At 34.8% G+C, this 18270-nt stretch overlaps 2 protein-coding genes across 3 annotated transcripts in view; both read left to right on the forward strand.

Annotated features, from left to right (window-relative positions):
- Positions 1 to 9570, forward strand: part of LOC110094194 (eukaryotic peptide chain release factor GTP-binding subunit ERF3A-like) — a 52730-nt gene extending 43160 nt beyond the window's left edge. For both annotated transcript variants that reach the window (XM_020819366.2, XM_028692081.1), the window contains 12 exons: positions 2901 to 2972; positions 3301 to 3363; positions 3439 to 3593; positions 3687 to 3751; positions 6439 to 6589; positions 6691 to 6796; positions 6903 to 7038; positions 8241 to 8305; positions 8562 to 8747; positions 8822 to 8894; positions 8976 to 9065; positions 9153 to 9570. In XM_020819366.2, coding sequence (XP_020675025.1) covers positions 2901 to 2972; positions 3301 to 3363; positions 3439 to 3593; positions 3687 to 3751; positions 6439 to 6589; positions 6691 to 6796; positions 6903 to 7038; positions 8241 to 8305; positions 8562 to 8747; positions 8822 to 8894; positions 8976 to 9040 — 1137 coding nt within the window. In that variant the 3' untranslated portion in view covers positions 9041 to 9065; positions 9153 to 9570. The remainder of the gene's footprint in view (positions 1 to 2900; positions 2973 to 3300; positions 3364 to 3438; positions 3594 to 3686; positions 3752 to 6438; positions 6590 to 6690; positions 6797 to 6902; positions 7039 to 8240; positions 8306 to 8561; positions 8748 to 8821; positions 8895 to 8975; positions 9066 to 9152) is intronic.
- A 1385-nt stretch (positions 9571 to 10955) lies between these two features.
- LOC110094209 (pentatricopeptide repeat-containing protein At1g09900) lies at positions 10956 to 13051 on the forward strand. Its single transcript, XM_020819385.2, has one exon. The coding sequence runs from the start codon at positions 11147 to 11149 to the stop codon at positions 12851 to 12853; it is 1707 nt and encodes a 568-aa protein (XP_020675044.1). The 5' UTR covers positions 10956 to 11146; the 3' UTR covers positions 12854 to 13051.
- The last annotated feature ends 5219 nt before the right edge of the window (positions 13052 to 18270 follow it).

Below are 18270 nucleotides of genomic sequence, written 5' to 3' on the forward strand. Positions count from 1 at the left end.
TGGGGGAACAAAACTGACATTGTTCTCAGATTTCGGAGAAGAAATCCTCTCCCTAGCAAAGTCGTCTCCCGTTCTACATCAGGGTTCTTCATTTGAATCATCATTATGATGAACTGCTCTCTCCCCTTCCTCCTCTCCTATAGACTCCAATGTCGGACATTTACTTCAAGATTTATGTAAGTTTTAATATATATATAACGTGAAGCGTAAGCCTCATGCCAGTGAGGTGAGGCAGGCCTCAACCAAGTTGAGGCGTAAGCCTCATAAAAAAAACTTAAGGCGTAAGCATCGAGGCGTTTTTTATTGGAATTGCGCAAAGGCGGGCATCAAGGCGAGCCTCATATTGCGCAATTTTAAACCATGATTTTATTCATCCGAGATAGGTTTCTTTGCATGCTTAGATTAAGTTGTTGACAACTTGATGAATTATAATGTTGATTATGATTAATGGGATGTACTGGAACACACCAATAACTTAGGTTTTGAGATTGAAGATCATAGTAGTCATAATTTTCACAAGAATAAATCATTTTGAGATAACTATCAAGATTGATGAGATTGTTTGTTTCAACATAATTTTATAAAAGACCCAATGCAGGGAGGATGCGCTGTGGAAGAAAGATATAGGATGGAATGCACTTAGGTTTTACAATGAACTAGGCGAAGTTAAATGCCATTTGGAAGGCTTATTTGCTTGTGGGGAGGGCTTCACGAACACACGTGTGCTTGAAATAGGGGCTTGGGATGACTTTGAAGCAAGTGCAACTAGTGCAGGGGGAGGACACACGGAAGGGTCAGGTGGTGTCATTGAGAGGATGCGGGCATATGATGATTTGGAGGATGGGAGATCAAGAACAATTCCAAAAAATCAGAGGGGTAGATGTAAGTTGTGAGTGATTCATAAGATTGCATGCATGTGCATGGCTATAGGAAGTGATGAGATTTAGGGGTCAGCAGTACTTGTGGAATTAGGGCTTGTTGAAAATGCAATTGTATATGCATCAGTGAGCACATAACGTGCGTCAAGTAGAAGGTGAAGAAGCAAGGATACACATATAATGGGCAAGGGTTACGAGCAAGGATGCATGAAAGCTTGAGTCAAGGGCCAAAGTGATTCAATTGGGTTGGGCTTTGGCAGGGGACTTGTATTCTGGACTAAGCAAATACTTGAATTGAATTTAGGATTTGTAGGGCATGGCGCATAAGCCTAGATACCAAAATTTGATGAAGAAGGAGAAGAATAAAATATGCACACAATTTGGGGTTATCTACACGCGTAATTTGGATCTAATAATCACTCAACTAATTACAAATAATTCAGTTCTTTCAATCAATAAAAATCAATTTAGATAGTTCCCTATTTACAGAATATTGGATTACATATATGAGATCAAAATTTTCAATCAAATCTATTCCTCTCTTAAAAACAAATCAAATCCTATCATAATCTAACAAACTTCAAAATTTAAAGTTTGTTCTAATCCTAGAGAAGATAGCACTTGATTGAATAAATCAATAAAAGACTAGAAAGTTGTAGTTCTAAAAGTTTGGAAAACTAATTTGGTTCAACTTTTTTGTTTCCCAGATTAACTTCCTTACAATTAGCCTTACCAATTTACCTCTTTCCAGTTGAATTAGCCTGATTTGTACTACATATTAAACAATTAATATTGACATAATTAAATTAATGATTAGTTTGGGGTCTTTACATGTGTATGATTTGCTGGATATTCCCTTTTTTCTTCTTTCCTCCATCTGTGTTTCTTTTCATTCTTGACTTAAGTTAGCTATTGCAAGGTTCTTAGCATTTAGGAATCATTATGCATTACTAGTTGGCTGCTTTATAAACTGACATAGGAATAGAGGGAAAAGAAAAGATGGCAAGTGAAATTGGAAATTTATATGCTAAAAGGTGAACACTTAATCTTTAATCCACTTTTAGCAAAGAAGCATCAAAAGCCTTGATGTATTCCATTACGCCTAAATGGAAAATATAAAGGTTCAGCTGTTATTTTGCATTAGTTTGTCATGCATGGACAGACTCAAAATGGACACCTCTTTTTTTTTTTAAAGTTAAAATGGACACCTCTTTGACCAATGTAGAAGGGTAATGTAATTAATTAGCCTCTTATATGAATCTTTGCACATATAGAAGTCCAATGTGCAGTTTACAGGAAGAAGCTGTATAAAACAAGAACAATGAGGTCTGTGGAGTCGCACAAATCTATTGGGAAGGTAATCTATTATCATAAGAGAAGCCCCCAAGAATATTTCTTGATGCCTCTTTTATCAGTTCATAAGATAAAAGGGAAGATAAACAGATCTATCAACTCCCTAGGAAAATCTCCTTAGGGTCACGTTGATTATTTGCTATGGAAAAAACATCAAGGTTAGTAAGATCCTTCAAAAAAGATAGAAAATATAGAAAATACTTGATGGGAGCGCCAGAGGGCCATGGGATTCTCAAAGCAATTTAGATTTTTGCCTTAAAAAAGATTACCCCAGGGGGCTTCACTGTTTGCCATGTTGTTCTTATAATAAGCTTTTGGGGAAGTATATAACCATGGTCATAATCCTTCCTGCTGGGTCTTGAACACATTTTCACCAGAGGCTTTTGAAAGTGTCTTTCTGGAGCCAGGCAGCAACATTGGTCTTCATACAGGAAACCGATAACTTGTTTCTTGTTGCCTTTTTAATTGAAATTAACTCTGAATGCCTTTTGATTCCCATTGCTTGCATGCATTTTTTTTTACTAATAAGCAGTTTGAAGTTTTGCGATGTTGTAGAAGTAGAAAAATTCTATATGCTTTTGATTAATTTGTATTATGTCTTCTGTCAGAATGCTTAAACTTACTTCTTTGTTGCTACTTACAGTCTTAAGTATAATGTATGAACTTCAGGGAAAAACTGTGGAGGTTGGAAGAGCACATTTTGAAACAGAAAATACGAGATTTACAATTTTAGATGCTCCAGTAAGTTTTGTGCACTTTGATTTTATTTTTTTATCTGCATATTAGATAACTAGATACATATTTTATTACTCGAAGTAGTACGCTTCTTATTTCAACAACTTCAATGTATATTATTTATCATCACTAATCTATTTATTGCTTTATAATTACTGCATGTTATTTTTATAGAAAATAAAACGATCACTTAAAAAAAACCTTATGCAGATGATAAAGAAACATAAAATCGAATTAACTGAGATCCATAGTTTCTTTTCTTCATTATGTATCACTCTGCAATTTTTTTCTTGACAACTTATGCCATAGGATATCTACTCACTTCTTCCCACAGGGACATAAAAGCTATGTGCCAAACATGATCAGTGGTGCATCTCAAGCTGACGTTGGAGTTCTAGTAAGCAAATGCTAGCAACCACATTGTTGGGTATCATTTTAGAAGTCTGTTGAGAACTTTTACTCTTGTTTTTAGGTCATATCCGCACGGAAAGGTGAATTTGAAACTGGATATGAGAAGGGAGGGCAGACCCGTGAGCATGTTCAACTTGCAAAAACACTGGGTGTTTCAAAGTTGGTTGTGGTTGTAAATAAAATGGATGAACCTACGGTGAATTGGGCTAAAGAAAGGTGCATTTTTTCTCTCCCATTATTGGTGGAAAGGTGGTTTTCTTAGACTCATCTTGATTTGCTCTATTTGTTGTTTTTTTTTGTTCCTTCCAGATATGATGAGATAGAAACAAAGATGATTCCTTTCCTCAAGTCATCGGGTTATAATGCTAGGAAAGGTAGTGTTGGCTATTTCTCATGAATTAATCTAGTGCTTACTCTCTGCTGAATGTGCTGTGGAAAATATAATTGTTATTTTATTATCTTATTTCAGCTCAGTTTATTATGTTATGGGAAAAAAATAATCAAGTATTTTTGCATCTGCTAAAACCATGGCTTGTTTTCTCATTTGTCCAATTTCTTGGCTGTTAGATATGCAACATACTATTGCTCTTGTTTGTTAAGAGTGAGACAACGCTTTAATACGGATTTAAATTTTTTAGATTTTGGAGTTTGAGCCATTTTATTTGTTCATGTTCTTGTGCATCTACGCTGTGCTCTCCTTATTGGTAACTGCATATGCTTTTTTGCACTGTGCCATGGTTTGGCTTCTCCAATATGTTTTCTACCGTAGCTGGTAATTTGGATTGCACTATTGATGCCTGACTCTGGGAATGCTGTTGTGCTCTTTTTTCTTTGTTCAGGTTGATCTTATTCTATATGTTGGTTGGTTGCTTATGCAGTTGCTTAATGCTCTCCTCGTTTATTCAAATGGACCCACCAACCATCTACTTGGGCTCCCAGTTATGCTAAGCATTTAATAATTCAGCATTCATATGTCCATACTGGTTAAGCACATCTTCTTTGTGCTCGTAAGTTCATAGCTATTAATCTGCACCAAGTGCATGCTCAGATTGGGTTAATATGAGTGGTCTCATTCAAATGACTTGTTCAGAGTAATTGCAACTTCCTTACAACAACAAAAATAAGCCTTTATCCCACCACTAAGTGGGGTGGGCCACATGAACCTTTTTTCTCCATTTGTCCTATGAAGAGTCAAATTCTCAATAAATGCAATATGCTTCTATAATAATAATAATTTAATATTTTATTAATCAGAGAAAATATACTGTTTATCAATTTTCTATCATTAAAATTTTTATATTTAATAATTATTATGAATTCTCGTATTAGTTGTTTAAGTTTATGCTTGAACTTGGTATGAAATACAAAGTGATTTAACTAAAGTGGCTGCTTTCATAAGCTTTATTTATATGTTAATCTCACTAAACTATTAGTATTATGCATCAAATATTGTATTTAACTAAATAGAACTAAATGGCTTTTACATATTCATTATTTGAAACAAAAATAACTTGACCAAATAATTTGACATTTATTGGTAACATAGCAAAGATATAAGACAAACTAAAACAACCATCAATTTTAACTACATATCTACTAATTAAACGAAATAAAACATTGATCAATGGAGTTGGGCAAAGTTAGCAGGCAATGAAAGGTGTTTAACAAATAATATTTGAAAAGAATTAGGAATAAAAGCCATGCCTATATATATAAGTCATGCTGTTCAACGTTTTTCTTTGCGATTAAGAATTCCTGTTAAGACCGTTTAAATTGAATGATTAGATCCAGCGAAGACATTCAATTAGGGTCTGTTTACAATTAAATAACTAGAGTTAATAAAGGACATTAAGTAGTTTAGATTACATGTAAATCTGAATTCCTAAGATTTTAGCTCTGGAAATTTAAGCAGCTTTTTACTAGTAGTATAAGCTAACAGCCTAACACCCATTCTTTTGATATACCTATATAATAGCCCCATCTGCCAAAAAGAACCTGTATGATACGAATTCATTGAAACCTTTACTAGCTACGTTCTTAGTTAACACCCAATAAAATATGCAAAAGTTGTTCTACTAACTTCGTCCCCTCAGACCCCTCCCAACTCCTTTTTCCTCAGGTTGTTCATGTCTGATGGATTTCTGTATTTTGTATTGGTTTCAGTTTTTTTATCCTTATTGTTGCTGGTTTCTTATTATATATATTTATTTTTTCTTAGGTTTATTGGTTGGAGCATTGGTTTCAGTTTTTTGATCATTAATGTTGCTGGTTTCTTATTATATATATTTGTTTTTTCTTAGGTTTATTGGTTGGAGCATTGGTTTCAGTTTTTTGATCATTAATGTTGCTGGTTTCTTATTATATATATTTATTTTTTCTTAGGTTTATTGGTTGGAGCATTGGTTTCAGTTTTTTGATCATTAATGTTGCTGGTTTCTTATTATATATATATTTGTTTTTTCTTAGGTTGATTGGTTGGAGAGACCTGCCATATCCTTATGTGATGTCCTTGGCTAACAATTTTTAAGTAGTGTAATATTTTCTTAATTAAGAGTGAAGAATTCTATGTTGAATTTTTATGTACGTAACCTTTATCCTTTGTTTACTAAGAAACAAGTTTTCAGTCTTTTTGTTCTGGAATTGTTGTTTTTTTTTCCATGCAAGTTATTTCTTTATTTGTTTTATCTTAAGCATGTATGCAGTTTACATTTATTATTAGCAGTAGTCTTAATTTTTGTGCATTAGCATTATTATGATCGGCAGTCTTACATTTTTGTATACCCTGTAGTTTTGATTCTCTCGAGCTAATTTTCAACTTAGTGCCTGCTAACCTTACAAGTTATTTTGAATGATCAAGTGAGGTTCTAGTATATGTATAAATCTTTATTCTTACTCTACAATCTTCATTAAAAATTATAAGTATAACTAGTATTAATTCGTATCTAACCCATACTTGATTTTAATTTGTGGTTCGCCAGTGTCTACAATGTATAGAGTGATACTAATAACTCTATTGTAAGGATGATATGATTAAAACTTGTTTGCTATGAATTCCTAGCAGATGTTCATTTTCTCCCTATATCTGGTTTGGTGGGAATCAATATGGCAAGCAGAGTGGATAAGAAAGTTTGTAGTTGGTGGGATGGGCCATGTCTTTTTGAAGTTTTGGATTCTATTGAAATTCCATTAAGAGATCCTAAAGGGCCTATTAGGTACCATCTCAGCTTCTTGTCTCCCTTCATTGTTTTAGGGAAATAATCTTTTTGTTTACCATCCTCTTATTCCTTAACTTATAAAACAATTTGTTTTACAGGATGCCAATTATTGATAAATACAAGGACATGGGAACTGTATTGATGGGAAAGATTGAGTCTGGAACCATACAAGAGGGTGATAGCTTATTGGTCATGCCAAATAAAGTATGCTCTTTTTTTTTGAAGCTGACATGATTAACCTCCCTTCCTTTTTGAACAAGCTGTTGCATTATAAGATTTTATAGTCTTCATCGTTTGTTCTTCTGTGCAGGCCAATGTCAAAGTGCTTGCCATATTCTGTGATGAAAAAAAGACAAGACGGGCTGGGCCCGGTGAAAATGTCAGGGTGAAAGTGTCTGGAGTAGAAGAAGAAGACATATTGTCTGGTTTTGTACTTTCAAGTGTCGGTATGTGTTGGATACTTTTGAAGCTATTCTGTAATTTGTATTCTAATTTATCTTTTCCAGCTTAATTATTTTTTAATTTATTGCCTATATGCAATCCATTAGAATGAAAAAAACATCTTGAGTTTTAAGTAGCTAGTGGTAATTTTTTTTTGGCTTAGGCATTAGATACTGAAGGAAATATACGTATGGCACCCAGTGTTCTTCTGTTTCTGATTCTATTGTTAGATATGGTTAATAGTGTTTAATTTCTAGTGATTATGATATATTTAGAATACCGTAACAACAACAGATCGCATTGGGATTGTTCTTCTGTACTCCCCATTTGAATTTGTTCAAGATTGGATGGGGTTCGAAGCATGGACAGGTGGGATACGCATGACACACACCGACACAAAATCTTGAAAAATATAAGGATAGTGTGGCCACGGTTGATTGTGTGTGATATTACTAGAAATATTATAATAGATTTCCAAGGGTGATCCACTAGTTGCAGAGCACAAAACTTTCATTATATCTATTATCCAGTGACAATAATATTAAGAGTGTAGAGGGGAATATCAAGATTCAGAATCTGAAATGAGTTTGACTTGAGATGTACAGTGTTAAATGGGCATATAGTTCTACATTTTGCTTATGTCTAACACTGGCTGGTCACTTCATCTACCACAGCTATTTACCATTGGCCAATGGATATGTAAACATTTGTGTGCCTTTTGCTTCGTATTTCTTTTCTTAGGTAATATCTTCATCTGTGCTGTTATTTATACATATAAATATGTTGTTTTTGAAGATTATGCTGCAGCATAATATGAAATCTTTTTTAAAACTTCTGAAAAGAGATGTTTTAATTGAATTTTTGAGTAAGAAACAGCTTTGTAAGTCAATGTCGGAGTGCTCTCCAGGGCTGGTGGAATTGATGCAACTGCCCTTCTCATAGCTCAAAATTATCTCTCAAACAGTGTTACGAATCAGAAGATTTCAGGACTTGTTGAAAATAACGATGAGGAAAAAATTAAAATTATAAGAATTAGTGTGCCAAGATGATTTACAGTTTTATGCACAGCTATCAAATGACTGAGATTCGTATTGCAATGGCTTTGCCAATGGCATTTGCAATGCACTGTCTTGGTTCCCTTGCATATTGCATTTGTGAATTGCATTTGTTTTTTAGGTGTTAATGTATAAATACCGTTTTCCTGCAGTTAATCCAGTTAATGCAGTTTTTGAATTTAATGCTCAGCTGCAAATTCTAGAGCTTCTCGATAACGTGAGTACTTTTTTATATTTGTAATTTTATCTTAATAGTAAGTGGAAAAGTTTTGGCTGAGGATTTCCTCACAAAAATCTGGTCAGGATGGGCTTAAAATTCTTGTATGTGCTTTGAAAAGTGTGCAATATGAGAGTTGATTGATTGTCCCTATATTGCACTTTTTTCAAAGTAAATATTGTGGAATTTTTTTTTTCAATATTAAGTAGCAATGCACAACAGGGAAATTAACTTATGATGCATGATGCCATCCCAGGCTATATTCACTGCTGGTTACAAAGCAATACTGCACATCCATTCCATTGTCGAGGAGTCGGAGATTGTCGAGCTTATAGAGGAAATTGATGTGAAGAAGAAGAAAGATGCGGATCCAAAGAAAAGAAAGCCCAAGAGGAAACCTCTCTTTGTTAAGAACGGTGCTGTTGTTGTTTGCAGAGTACAGGTTCTTCTTCAAACACAATTTAAGTCATGAACAAACTTTAGCTTCAATGATAACTAAACATGTTTAGCCTCCAGGTAAACAACTTGATATGCATTGAGAATTTCGCAGATTTTCCACAGCTGGGGCGGTTCACTCTTCGTACTGAAGGTAAAATGATTAATGAAGTTTTAAAAATATCATGGTATTAATTCAGGAGAAAGGTTATCTCACAAGTTGAAGTTGTAATAGGTAAAACTATTGCGGTAGGGAAAGTTGTAGCCCTTCCAGCTCCCGGGAATTCGACATTTGCTTAAAGTTAACCTGGAGGATCTCTCCCCGGTATTATATTTTATGATCTGGATCTTACTGTCTTTTTCCATACCAATTTTCTTCTTATTCTGACAACTTCCTTCTATCCTTTGGAAGGTTGAAGAACAGTACTTGAATCAGCAGAAGGCTGCAACTTTCCGGATGTAATGTTAGTGTTACTATCATTATTTATCATTTGGATTCTTTGTGCCTCCATGGTTAATATATGAGAAGCAAACTTGAACCAAGAGAGTTCTGATTTTCTTGCGAAGCGACAGTTGCACTGTGTGAGTGCCTGGGCTCCTTTAAGCTATTCGTAGAGATTTCAGATATATCCATAATGTAGGTTTGGGAATGGCATCGCCAGCAATATTTCTTGCATGTATGTAATTTTATTTATGATTTTTTAAGGCGAATTTTGTGATCTAAATCTCGAGTGAATGCAAATGTGATTTTGGACTTTTTTTTAATGAAACTTTATGATATTTATGACAGTTTGAAACTTTGAGATGATAATTGGAAATGCCTTTCTATATAGTTTGGATTACTCGTTTATCTTCTAAGTTCATGATTATGATTCTTATCCTGAGAACAATTTTATTCGAGCTAAAAATGCATTCTTTATGTAATAAATCAGTAAGTTTCTATTGGAAATATGAAGATGACCCCTGGCCTTAATAAAATAAATCAAAGTGGTCTTTTTCTTTCATTTCATTGCAGTCGTCATTAAAATAATTGCGAGTTATTTATTATAGAAGAATTAGAACTTAGAATTTATGATAAATCAGCATGATTAGATTTGTCTGTTCAAAAGAGTTCATATAATTTTCTCATGAATTCAACAAGAAAGTCAGAGCAAATAAAGGGCGGAAAACAAATTTATAAATGTGTAGAATTTGGCTCGAGCTTTTATTTGTTCATATTCTTAATTGCTGTATATTTTGCAGATATAAAAAATAATGATCTAAAGCTATCTCAAATGAAGCTTAAATTTAAAAGATGAGTGTTTATGAGCACTCCATTCACACTTACGGTATTTAGCCTAATCTCAAGTCAGCTTCAGTTTAATCAAATATGACATATGCTGCAAGTTTTATTTTAGTCTGACTATTTGATTTATTGATTCCATTGTGCTTTTGGAATTGAGGCTTCAAGGATCTAACTTTTATTTGTTAATCGAAGAATTCGTGGCCTGGCCAGCACCGTTAGACCATTTTTATTGGCCTTCGGTCGACCATCATGCTTAACTTGTTTTTGGGAGGTCCATCATGTAGGTTGGGATCCTTATATTCATGTAGAAAATATGTTTACATCTATATCTATATATTTGTATGATTCTCACATAAAATTTTCATCACTTTAAATTTTCTAACACAAACAATAATTTGTAATATCCCTTGGAAAAAAACATAGATGTTAACATGAATTTCACCTACTTAAAAAATTCTCGAAGGTTCCTAAAAATTGAACCTTGGAATTTAAACAAAATTGAATGATATTGTGGTATCTTATTAACATTTGTATGGAGCACTATACAATCGAATTTAACACCAATACGGAGTAATTACAGTATCAGCAAAACAAGTACCAAAATGGTCATGAAATTTTATGAATTTATAATGTTGACCTTACGATCTTGAAATTATCTTTGCAGACCTCCCCAGCCCATCAACCCAGCCCATCAACCCAGCCCGACAAATAATCTGATTTGAATAAAATGTTGATCCAATTCGACCCAAATTGAATGTCGTGGTTCTTCTACCCAAGGCCAAAACAAGTGTCCAAAACTATTCTTTTTTCTTAACCCATTTGACCCTAGCCCAACCTGACCCAATCAGGCCCGGAAACGGATACCCAACCCAAAAGAAAAACAAAGGAAAAAAAGTAAAGCAAATAATCATTTATCTTCTGCGACGATCGCTGATTGCCTGATTAGCCTCATTTTCACGACATCCAGCCTTCTCTCACAGCTCACTGCTGGCTGTCCCTCGCAGCGTTACGGTGAACCGCTGGACTATCTTAACCTCCAACCCCTTCTCCCTCCCTTCTCCAAAACCCTAAACCCCCATCAACCAGCCTACTCCCTCTCTCTTAAACGACGAGGTTAAAAAATGGATCTTTTAGCTCTAACAAAGACCTTCCCTTCTCTTGTCGACTCCAATTTCAGGTTTAAAGTCCCCCATAACTCCAATGCAACCCACTTCACCACCAGCTCCTTCCCAAAAAGATCCAGCAGAAGCAAACTCTCTTCCCCTTCCACCCCCACTCCATCCACCCTCTCCAACGGCCCCCCCTCCCTCTCCTCCGCCAACCTCTCCGGAAACGCCGCCGGCAACGACGTCCTCCGTCGCCTCGTCCGCAACGGCGAGCTCGACTCCGCCCTCCGCCTCCTCGAGTCCATCTTCCTCCGCGGCACCGATCCCCCTGACATCATCCCCTGCACCAGCCTCATCCGCGGCCTCTGCCGCTCCGGCCGCACCGCCGCCGCCCGCCGCGTCCTCGACATCATCGAAACCTCCGGCGCCTCTCCCGACGTCATTACCTACAACGTCATGATCTCTGGCTACTGCAAGTCCGGCGAAACCGACGAAGCCCTCAACCTCCTCCACCGTATGTCCGTCCCACCCGACGTCGTCACCTACAACACCATATTCCAAAGCCTCTGCGAGCGTGGGAAGCTCGACAAAGCCTTCGAGGTGCTCGACCATATGCTCCACCGAGCCTGCGCTCCAGATGTCTTCACCTACACCATCTTAATTGAAGCCACCTGCAAGGAGAGCGGCGTGGGTCATGCAATGAAGCTGCTCGACGAAATGCGCGCAAAGGGATGCGCCCCGGATGTAGTCACCTACAATGTGGTCATCAATGGCATCTGCAAAGAAGGAAGATTGGATGACGCCATTAAGTTCTTGAACAACATGCCATCCTACGGCTGCAACCCTAATGTCATCACTCATAATATAATTCTAAGAAGTATGTGCAGCACAGGAAGGTGGATGGACGCTGAGAACTTGTTATCAGATATGGTAAGTAAGGGATGCAATCCCAGTGTTGTCACCTTCAACATTCTCATCAACTTCTTGTGCCGCAAACGATTGATCGGTAGGGCGATGGATATATTGGAGAAGATGCCTGAACATGGCTGCACTCCCAATTCCCTGAGCTACAATCCTTTGCTTCATGGATTATGCAAGGACAAGAAGATCGATAGGGCTATTGAGTATTTGGATATAATGGTTTCAAGGGGATGTTATCCTGATATTGTGACCTACAACACTTTGCTTACTGCACTCTGTAAGGATGGGAAGGTTGATGTAGCAGTGGAGCTGCTCAGCCAGCTTAGTAGCAGGGGTTGCAGGCCAGTGCTTATCAGCTACAATGCGGTGATCGACGGGCTGTCGAAGGTCGGGAAAACTGATGAGGCTCTTGGGCTATTTAAGGAGATGGAAGGAAAGGGATTGAAGGCTGATACGATCACTTACTCTTCGCTTGTAGCAGGACTTAGTAGAGAAGGGAGGGTTGAGGAGGCCATTAACATGGTTCTTGAGCTACAAGGTCTGCACATAAGGCCTACAGCAATCATCTATAATTCAGTGATTTTGGGGCTCTGCAAGGCTAGGGAGACAGACAGGGCAATTGATTTCTATGCCTACATGGTTTCGCGGGGGTGCATGCCGACGCAATCGACCTACATGATTCTCATTGAGGGCTTGGTTCATGAAGGTTTTGGTGATGCGGCTGTGGATTTAGTAGGTGAATTGTATTCCAGAGGGGTTGTGAAGAAGACCTCAATGCAGAATGTGGTTGCTAGGATGTAGTGTGCTATGAAGCTTGCCTGCATTTTTTTTTGGCATCAGGTAATTGGCTGTTGTTATATATTAGTTTCATGAAGAAGATTACAGCTTAAAAAAATATTTTAAGAATCAAACGAATTCCCAATGATGCAAAGTTTTATGATGTAGATGATTTGAATGGCACCAAAAACATCTTAATCAAATTATGTTGGATAGCTTGAACCTTATCGGATCGAATATAATCAACTAGTTCAGGCCCCTTCTTCTCTCTCATTAAGATGGGCGCACCATAGACTAAGGTTTCGTTTGGCTAGAGAGCTGCTTTAAGAAGCAGTAAGAAAGTCGTTCCAAATAAAGCCTAATTATGGGGGATGTTTGTGGCTCTAATCTAATCGGGTCAAGTACAATAAGCCAGTTGAGGCACATTTCTCTCATCACGTTCCAAAAACACACGCGTTCAAAAGAAGTTTGATTTTTATTCCCCTTTCTTGTGCGAGTTCTTGGATGACTTTCATTGGATCTTTTTGGCGTTTCTTTTTTATTGTCTAATCTTTTTTGTTAGATAGGACCATTATCTCATAGGTTTTCCTTCAAAAATTATTTTTTTAAAGAGCTTTTAGTTCTTTAAGGATCTGTGATGTATTTTTTGATGAAACGCTTAAGCCCTTATGTGAATTTCTACCAAAAAAATGTAATTCACTCTCCTCTCATAAGAGTTAATATTCTTTCTTCTTCATCGTCTGTTGATCACCTTCTTTCTGCCTTCTCATTGAGTAGCCAACTCATGTGGTACATTTCCTCGTGGCTTCTTATTAAGCTTTGATACATGTCTATTTCCTCCTCAGCTACATAACTTTTTTCAATTTAACACTCGGGATACTCTATAAGAAGGCTAGAGAAACAACACAAGAAAAATCAGGCAAAACAGAGAACATAAAGATTTAATTAGTTTAGCTCCAAGACATACATCTATTGTTCAAAGACAAAGATTTATTTTGTTTTCTCTATAATAGCTTCATAACTTTATAAAACACTTCAACTATTCCAAATAGACCTTAACGGGCTATTTGGTAGCACCCAGGGTTTTATTTAAGTAGGATTTCGTAAATTCGTTAAATATGAATTTCGGAAATCCTTATAAGCCTAAATCCTGAAAATTATTTGGTAACATTCAAGATAAATCCTATTAAATCCCATGTGACTGTTTGGCTATATAATGGATTTAACGAGCAGTCTCTTACTTTGGAGCTAACAAATTTTGTAAATTCGGAAAAAAAATAGGATTTCAAAAATCTGGGATTTAGCACTAAAAGGCGGAATTTTTCGTCTACGGTGGCTTTCGTTTGTCGTGAGATTTGGTTTTGCATTTTAGGTCCTTTGGCCGGATTTCGCTCAAAGAAAATTTAATGACTTTAAATATTTATTTGAACACATATATTATGTTAATATGGATCAATATATAAATAAATTATATTGTATTCATCTCAAAAAAAAATTAATGACTTTAAAATTCATTCAAACTAAAAATTTAAAATTTAATCAAGATATTTTGACATAATTTTTTCCTTTGGATTTTAGCATGTCTTAGTTTAATTCACTTAAACCATTTAATTATTTTTTTAACCAGCATTATTTTCTTAATCCAAAACAGACGCAACCTATTTCTCCAACTAAAACTTTTTATTGGGCCTTAGTGTGGCCCATCGATCCATTATAAATCGGATGGGCTTACGTCATTTTGAAGCCTACAATTGTTACTCATCTACTCTTTGGAAATCAGCGGTAGAGAAAGTAATTCTTAAAATTATTGTAGAACATAACTTTTTTAGTATAATTTATTTTAAAAATAATAATAATAGTGGTTAAATAAAATTTATGATTTTTATTTAAAAATAAAACAGTAAAAAGCCCTTTAAACAAATTTAATTAAAAATTTTCCAATATTACTCCAGTTGTCTCTATAATGATTTTAAGATAATTGGCAAAATACTTCAATATATTAGTAAAATACAACTGGCCATCCTCTTATATTATATGCACTCAAGATCAAATTAATTAAAAAAAATTAGTAAAACTATATTTGTAGGTGAAATTCGTCAATACAAGCCATTATAAATGTTATAAAAAAAGAATTTTAATATTTTAAAATACATTTCTGCTCCAGTTCACCTATGCGTTTAGTTCAGAATAAGACCAGTATATATTTTAACGTGCTTTTTCTCCAAGTAAATGGGTTTGAAAAGATCCCTTCTACTTGCGTGGTAATCAAGTAAAATTTGTTTAGTTATTTGTTTGTTTGTTTTTAATATTTGCAAATGAAACAACTGTCTGATAAGATTTTCATCTTATGGGTTACTATATTTTTGTAATAAAAAATTAATATGACACTAATACGAGTGATTAGATAACTAATGATAGTGAAGAGCCTAAGAAATTTCTTTAATAAATTAAAAAAAGATTTATTTTATTTTTTGAATTACTTCTTCTGACAGCTAAAGCCATGGTAAGAACTGTAGTTTATCTGATTGTTTTTTTAAATTAAAAAATGGCTTATTAAGATAGTGCTGCTACCGAGAAATAATTAAAAAATATCCTTTGTCGCAATTAAGAACTACTGAACTCTTTAGGAGAAAAGGACAGCATTGTTCAACAAAAATAAAAGCAGATCTTGAAGATGAAAGAATGCACTGGACTCCTCTTTATCTATTGCAGATTAATCTAAGAAGAAACTGCATTCTTCTAAGAAGAAAGCTTGGGAATTTACACTGCGAATTTTAGATCTTCAAATTGATAAAGTTAGGAGTGTAAGTGAGCCGAGCTAGCTCACAGACTAGTTGAGCTCAACTCGTTATTGAGCCTTTGAGTGCAGCTTATCGAGTTGTGAGCCTTATGCTTCATTTGTCATAGCTTTTTTATACTGCTTTCTAACTTGTGGATTTTGACATAAAATTTATTTTTGAATTTAAGTTTTGATAATAACAAGAATAATAATAATACCAGTAAGATTCTAATTCCATCAATAATAAACATTTCTAATTGCATCCAATTGCACATATTGTCCAAAGTTTGTGAATGCTACATCGATGTAATTTTGAAGAATATAAAAAAAAATATTTTTTTTTAAATATAATGGAGTTGGGCATTTAAAAAAAAGGAGTTATTTATATATTTCACATTAAAACTTTATTATTTACATTCATACTAACAAAAAAATTAAAATAAAATAAAAAATAGCACCTTCCCTCCCTTAAAATTCCTAATCCCTTCATTTTGTTAGTTGCCATGCACATTCTCTTTCGTTCATGGGAGCTCGTAGGCGTAGAAACCAACAAACTCCCCTCGTTATGACCTTTGCGCCTTGTCCCCTCTTCTTTTACGAGAGATTAATTATTAGGTGCGGAGTGCGGACGGGGAGAATCGCCCGCAGAAGCATTGTTTTGCGTTAGGTACCCGCACTCGGTACCGCTAGGTACCCAATACTTGTGCGGATGGTGCGCACTCCGCACCTAATAATTTTTCCTTCTTCTCATAAGAACTCACCAGAAAAAGTCATTGATGGGATCATAGGAGTCAAGGCAGCATGTAGAGGATGTTGGGAAATTTTTATATGTTGGTGCATATATTTATACATATAAATAAAGTTTTATAAATTAGAAGCTATCTAAAATTAAGCCAATTAAATTCGTGATCAATTTAAGCATTAAATCATTATTTGACTTATGTGGCATCTCAATTAAATTTGTATGAAATTAATTTGTGTAGAGGCCGGGTATTTATTTGATTTTAATGATAGACTAAAATAAAATATTTACACTTAAAGAATAAAAAGGTCGTGGTCCCCAGTTGAAGCGGTTAAGTTTTCATTTCCCTTATTTTTCAAATTGAGTGAAAAGAAGATGCATGTCTCTCGCTCTTTTGGAGAACGTCGCTTCAAACATGGAAGATTGAAAACCTTGATTCCGCATTTCAATGGATTCAGATACGCTTCAAAATGGATTCCTCATTTCCCATCTCGATGATTTGGTATTTCTTTTTTTGGAGAAGATCGAATTATTTGTTGTTTCCATTAAATCCTAACGGAGGATCCCTTTATGAGTTCAGAAATGTGAGATGAAGATGAGAAAGCTGCAAATGAGCTCGCAAGAAGATACCGATCGATAAGTTAACGTTGATTCAATGAGTTTCGATGAGAACTATAACAAAGCTAGTTGAGTGCTTGAAGATGTAAATATAAAAATTTAGATGCTAAATTTGTAAATCTCAATACTTTGAGTGCGAGCTAGCTATATGTAACCCTCTCCCCCCTAATAAAATAAAAAGATGCAACAAAATGGCTTCCTTGTGGCAGTTGAAAATCCATGCCGTGTACACTTATGCTGCTCTTTGCCAAATAAGTTCAAACTGTCTATAAACGCAATTCAAAGTCGGTTAAGCTTTTGAAATTTTGATTCCGATCACTCTCAAAGGCTTCGAGTCAAAGCTTTTATTTTATAAAAAAACCTAGAAGAAGGGGGCTACTTGTTAAATAACATAAGCGATTAGAAGTCCTTAATGAATCAATAGCCCTCAAAATATATCATTTGAAACAAAATCTATTAACTTTTGATTCAATCTTTTACAGCACAAAAGCAAAGAAAGGAAAAACCAATTAAATGAGATAAACAATAATATAAACATGAAATAAATACAATCTGATATAAAAGAGAATCAAGGAGAGGTCCAGCAAAATCAGACACCCAAGCTAGACAAGCCAAGCAGTCAGCACCCGTCTGTGTAAAACAAAGCCAGCGAAATAACACACAGCAAGACAAAAGGAACTTAACACCAAAAAGAGAACTGATAAAAAAAACAACACGAGATTAAAAAAAAAAAAAAACACATCATGGTACCCCAACCAAACCCAAAAACCAAACAAGAACAACCAAAGCTACTTCACAAACTCTTTGAGTCAATGCTACTTTACAAATTAAAGCTTTTTAGGGCTGAACACAGTATTTGTAATATCTAAATCTTCTATATTTTAAAATTAATATTAAGTTATTTTTATTTAAAAAAATATCCTTCCATTTTTTATCCATATTTTAATTTTCTCTAAATTCTTAAATAATGGATCGTAGCCATGTAGCATACATATGTATATGAATTTAATAATTCATTTTAATAAAATATTAGAAAAAAATTAATGATAAGCTTTAATATGTAAATATGAAATCAGTACATAATTAAATAAGAAATTAAGGAGTCATTCAAATTATTTTTGAAAAAATTATGTAGAGATATTCTAATTTGATTTATATAAGAACGGACTTAATATTATATATAGTGTTAATCTAAACATAAATTGAAGATTATTAAATTAATTTTAATATAAAATACATTAGAATATTCAGAGGATTTTTTTTTTTAATTAATAATGCCTCAACTTTCCATCACAAAATCCA

The sequence above is a fragment of the Dendrobium catenatum genome, unplaced genomic scaffold, assembly GCF_001605985.2.
Source record: "Dendrobium catenatum unplaced genomic scaffold, ASM160598v2 original_scaffold_117459, whole genome shotgun sequence".
NCBI lineage: Eukaryota > Viridiplantae > Streptophyta > Magnoliopsida > Asparagales > Orchidaceae > Dendrobium > Dendrobium catenatum.

Excerpts from the sequence above, each read along its gene's own strand:
- LOC110094209 (XM_020819385.2), top strand. The coding sequence starts at position 11,147 with ATGGATCTTTTAGCTCTAACAAAGACCTTCCCTTCTCTTGTCGACTCC.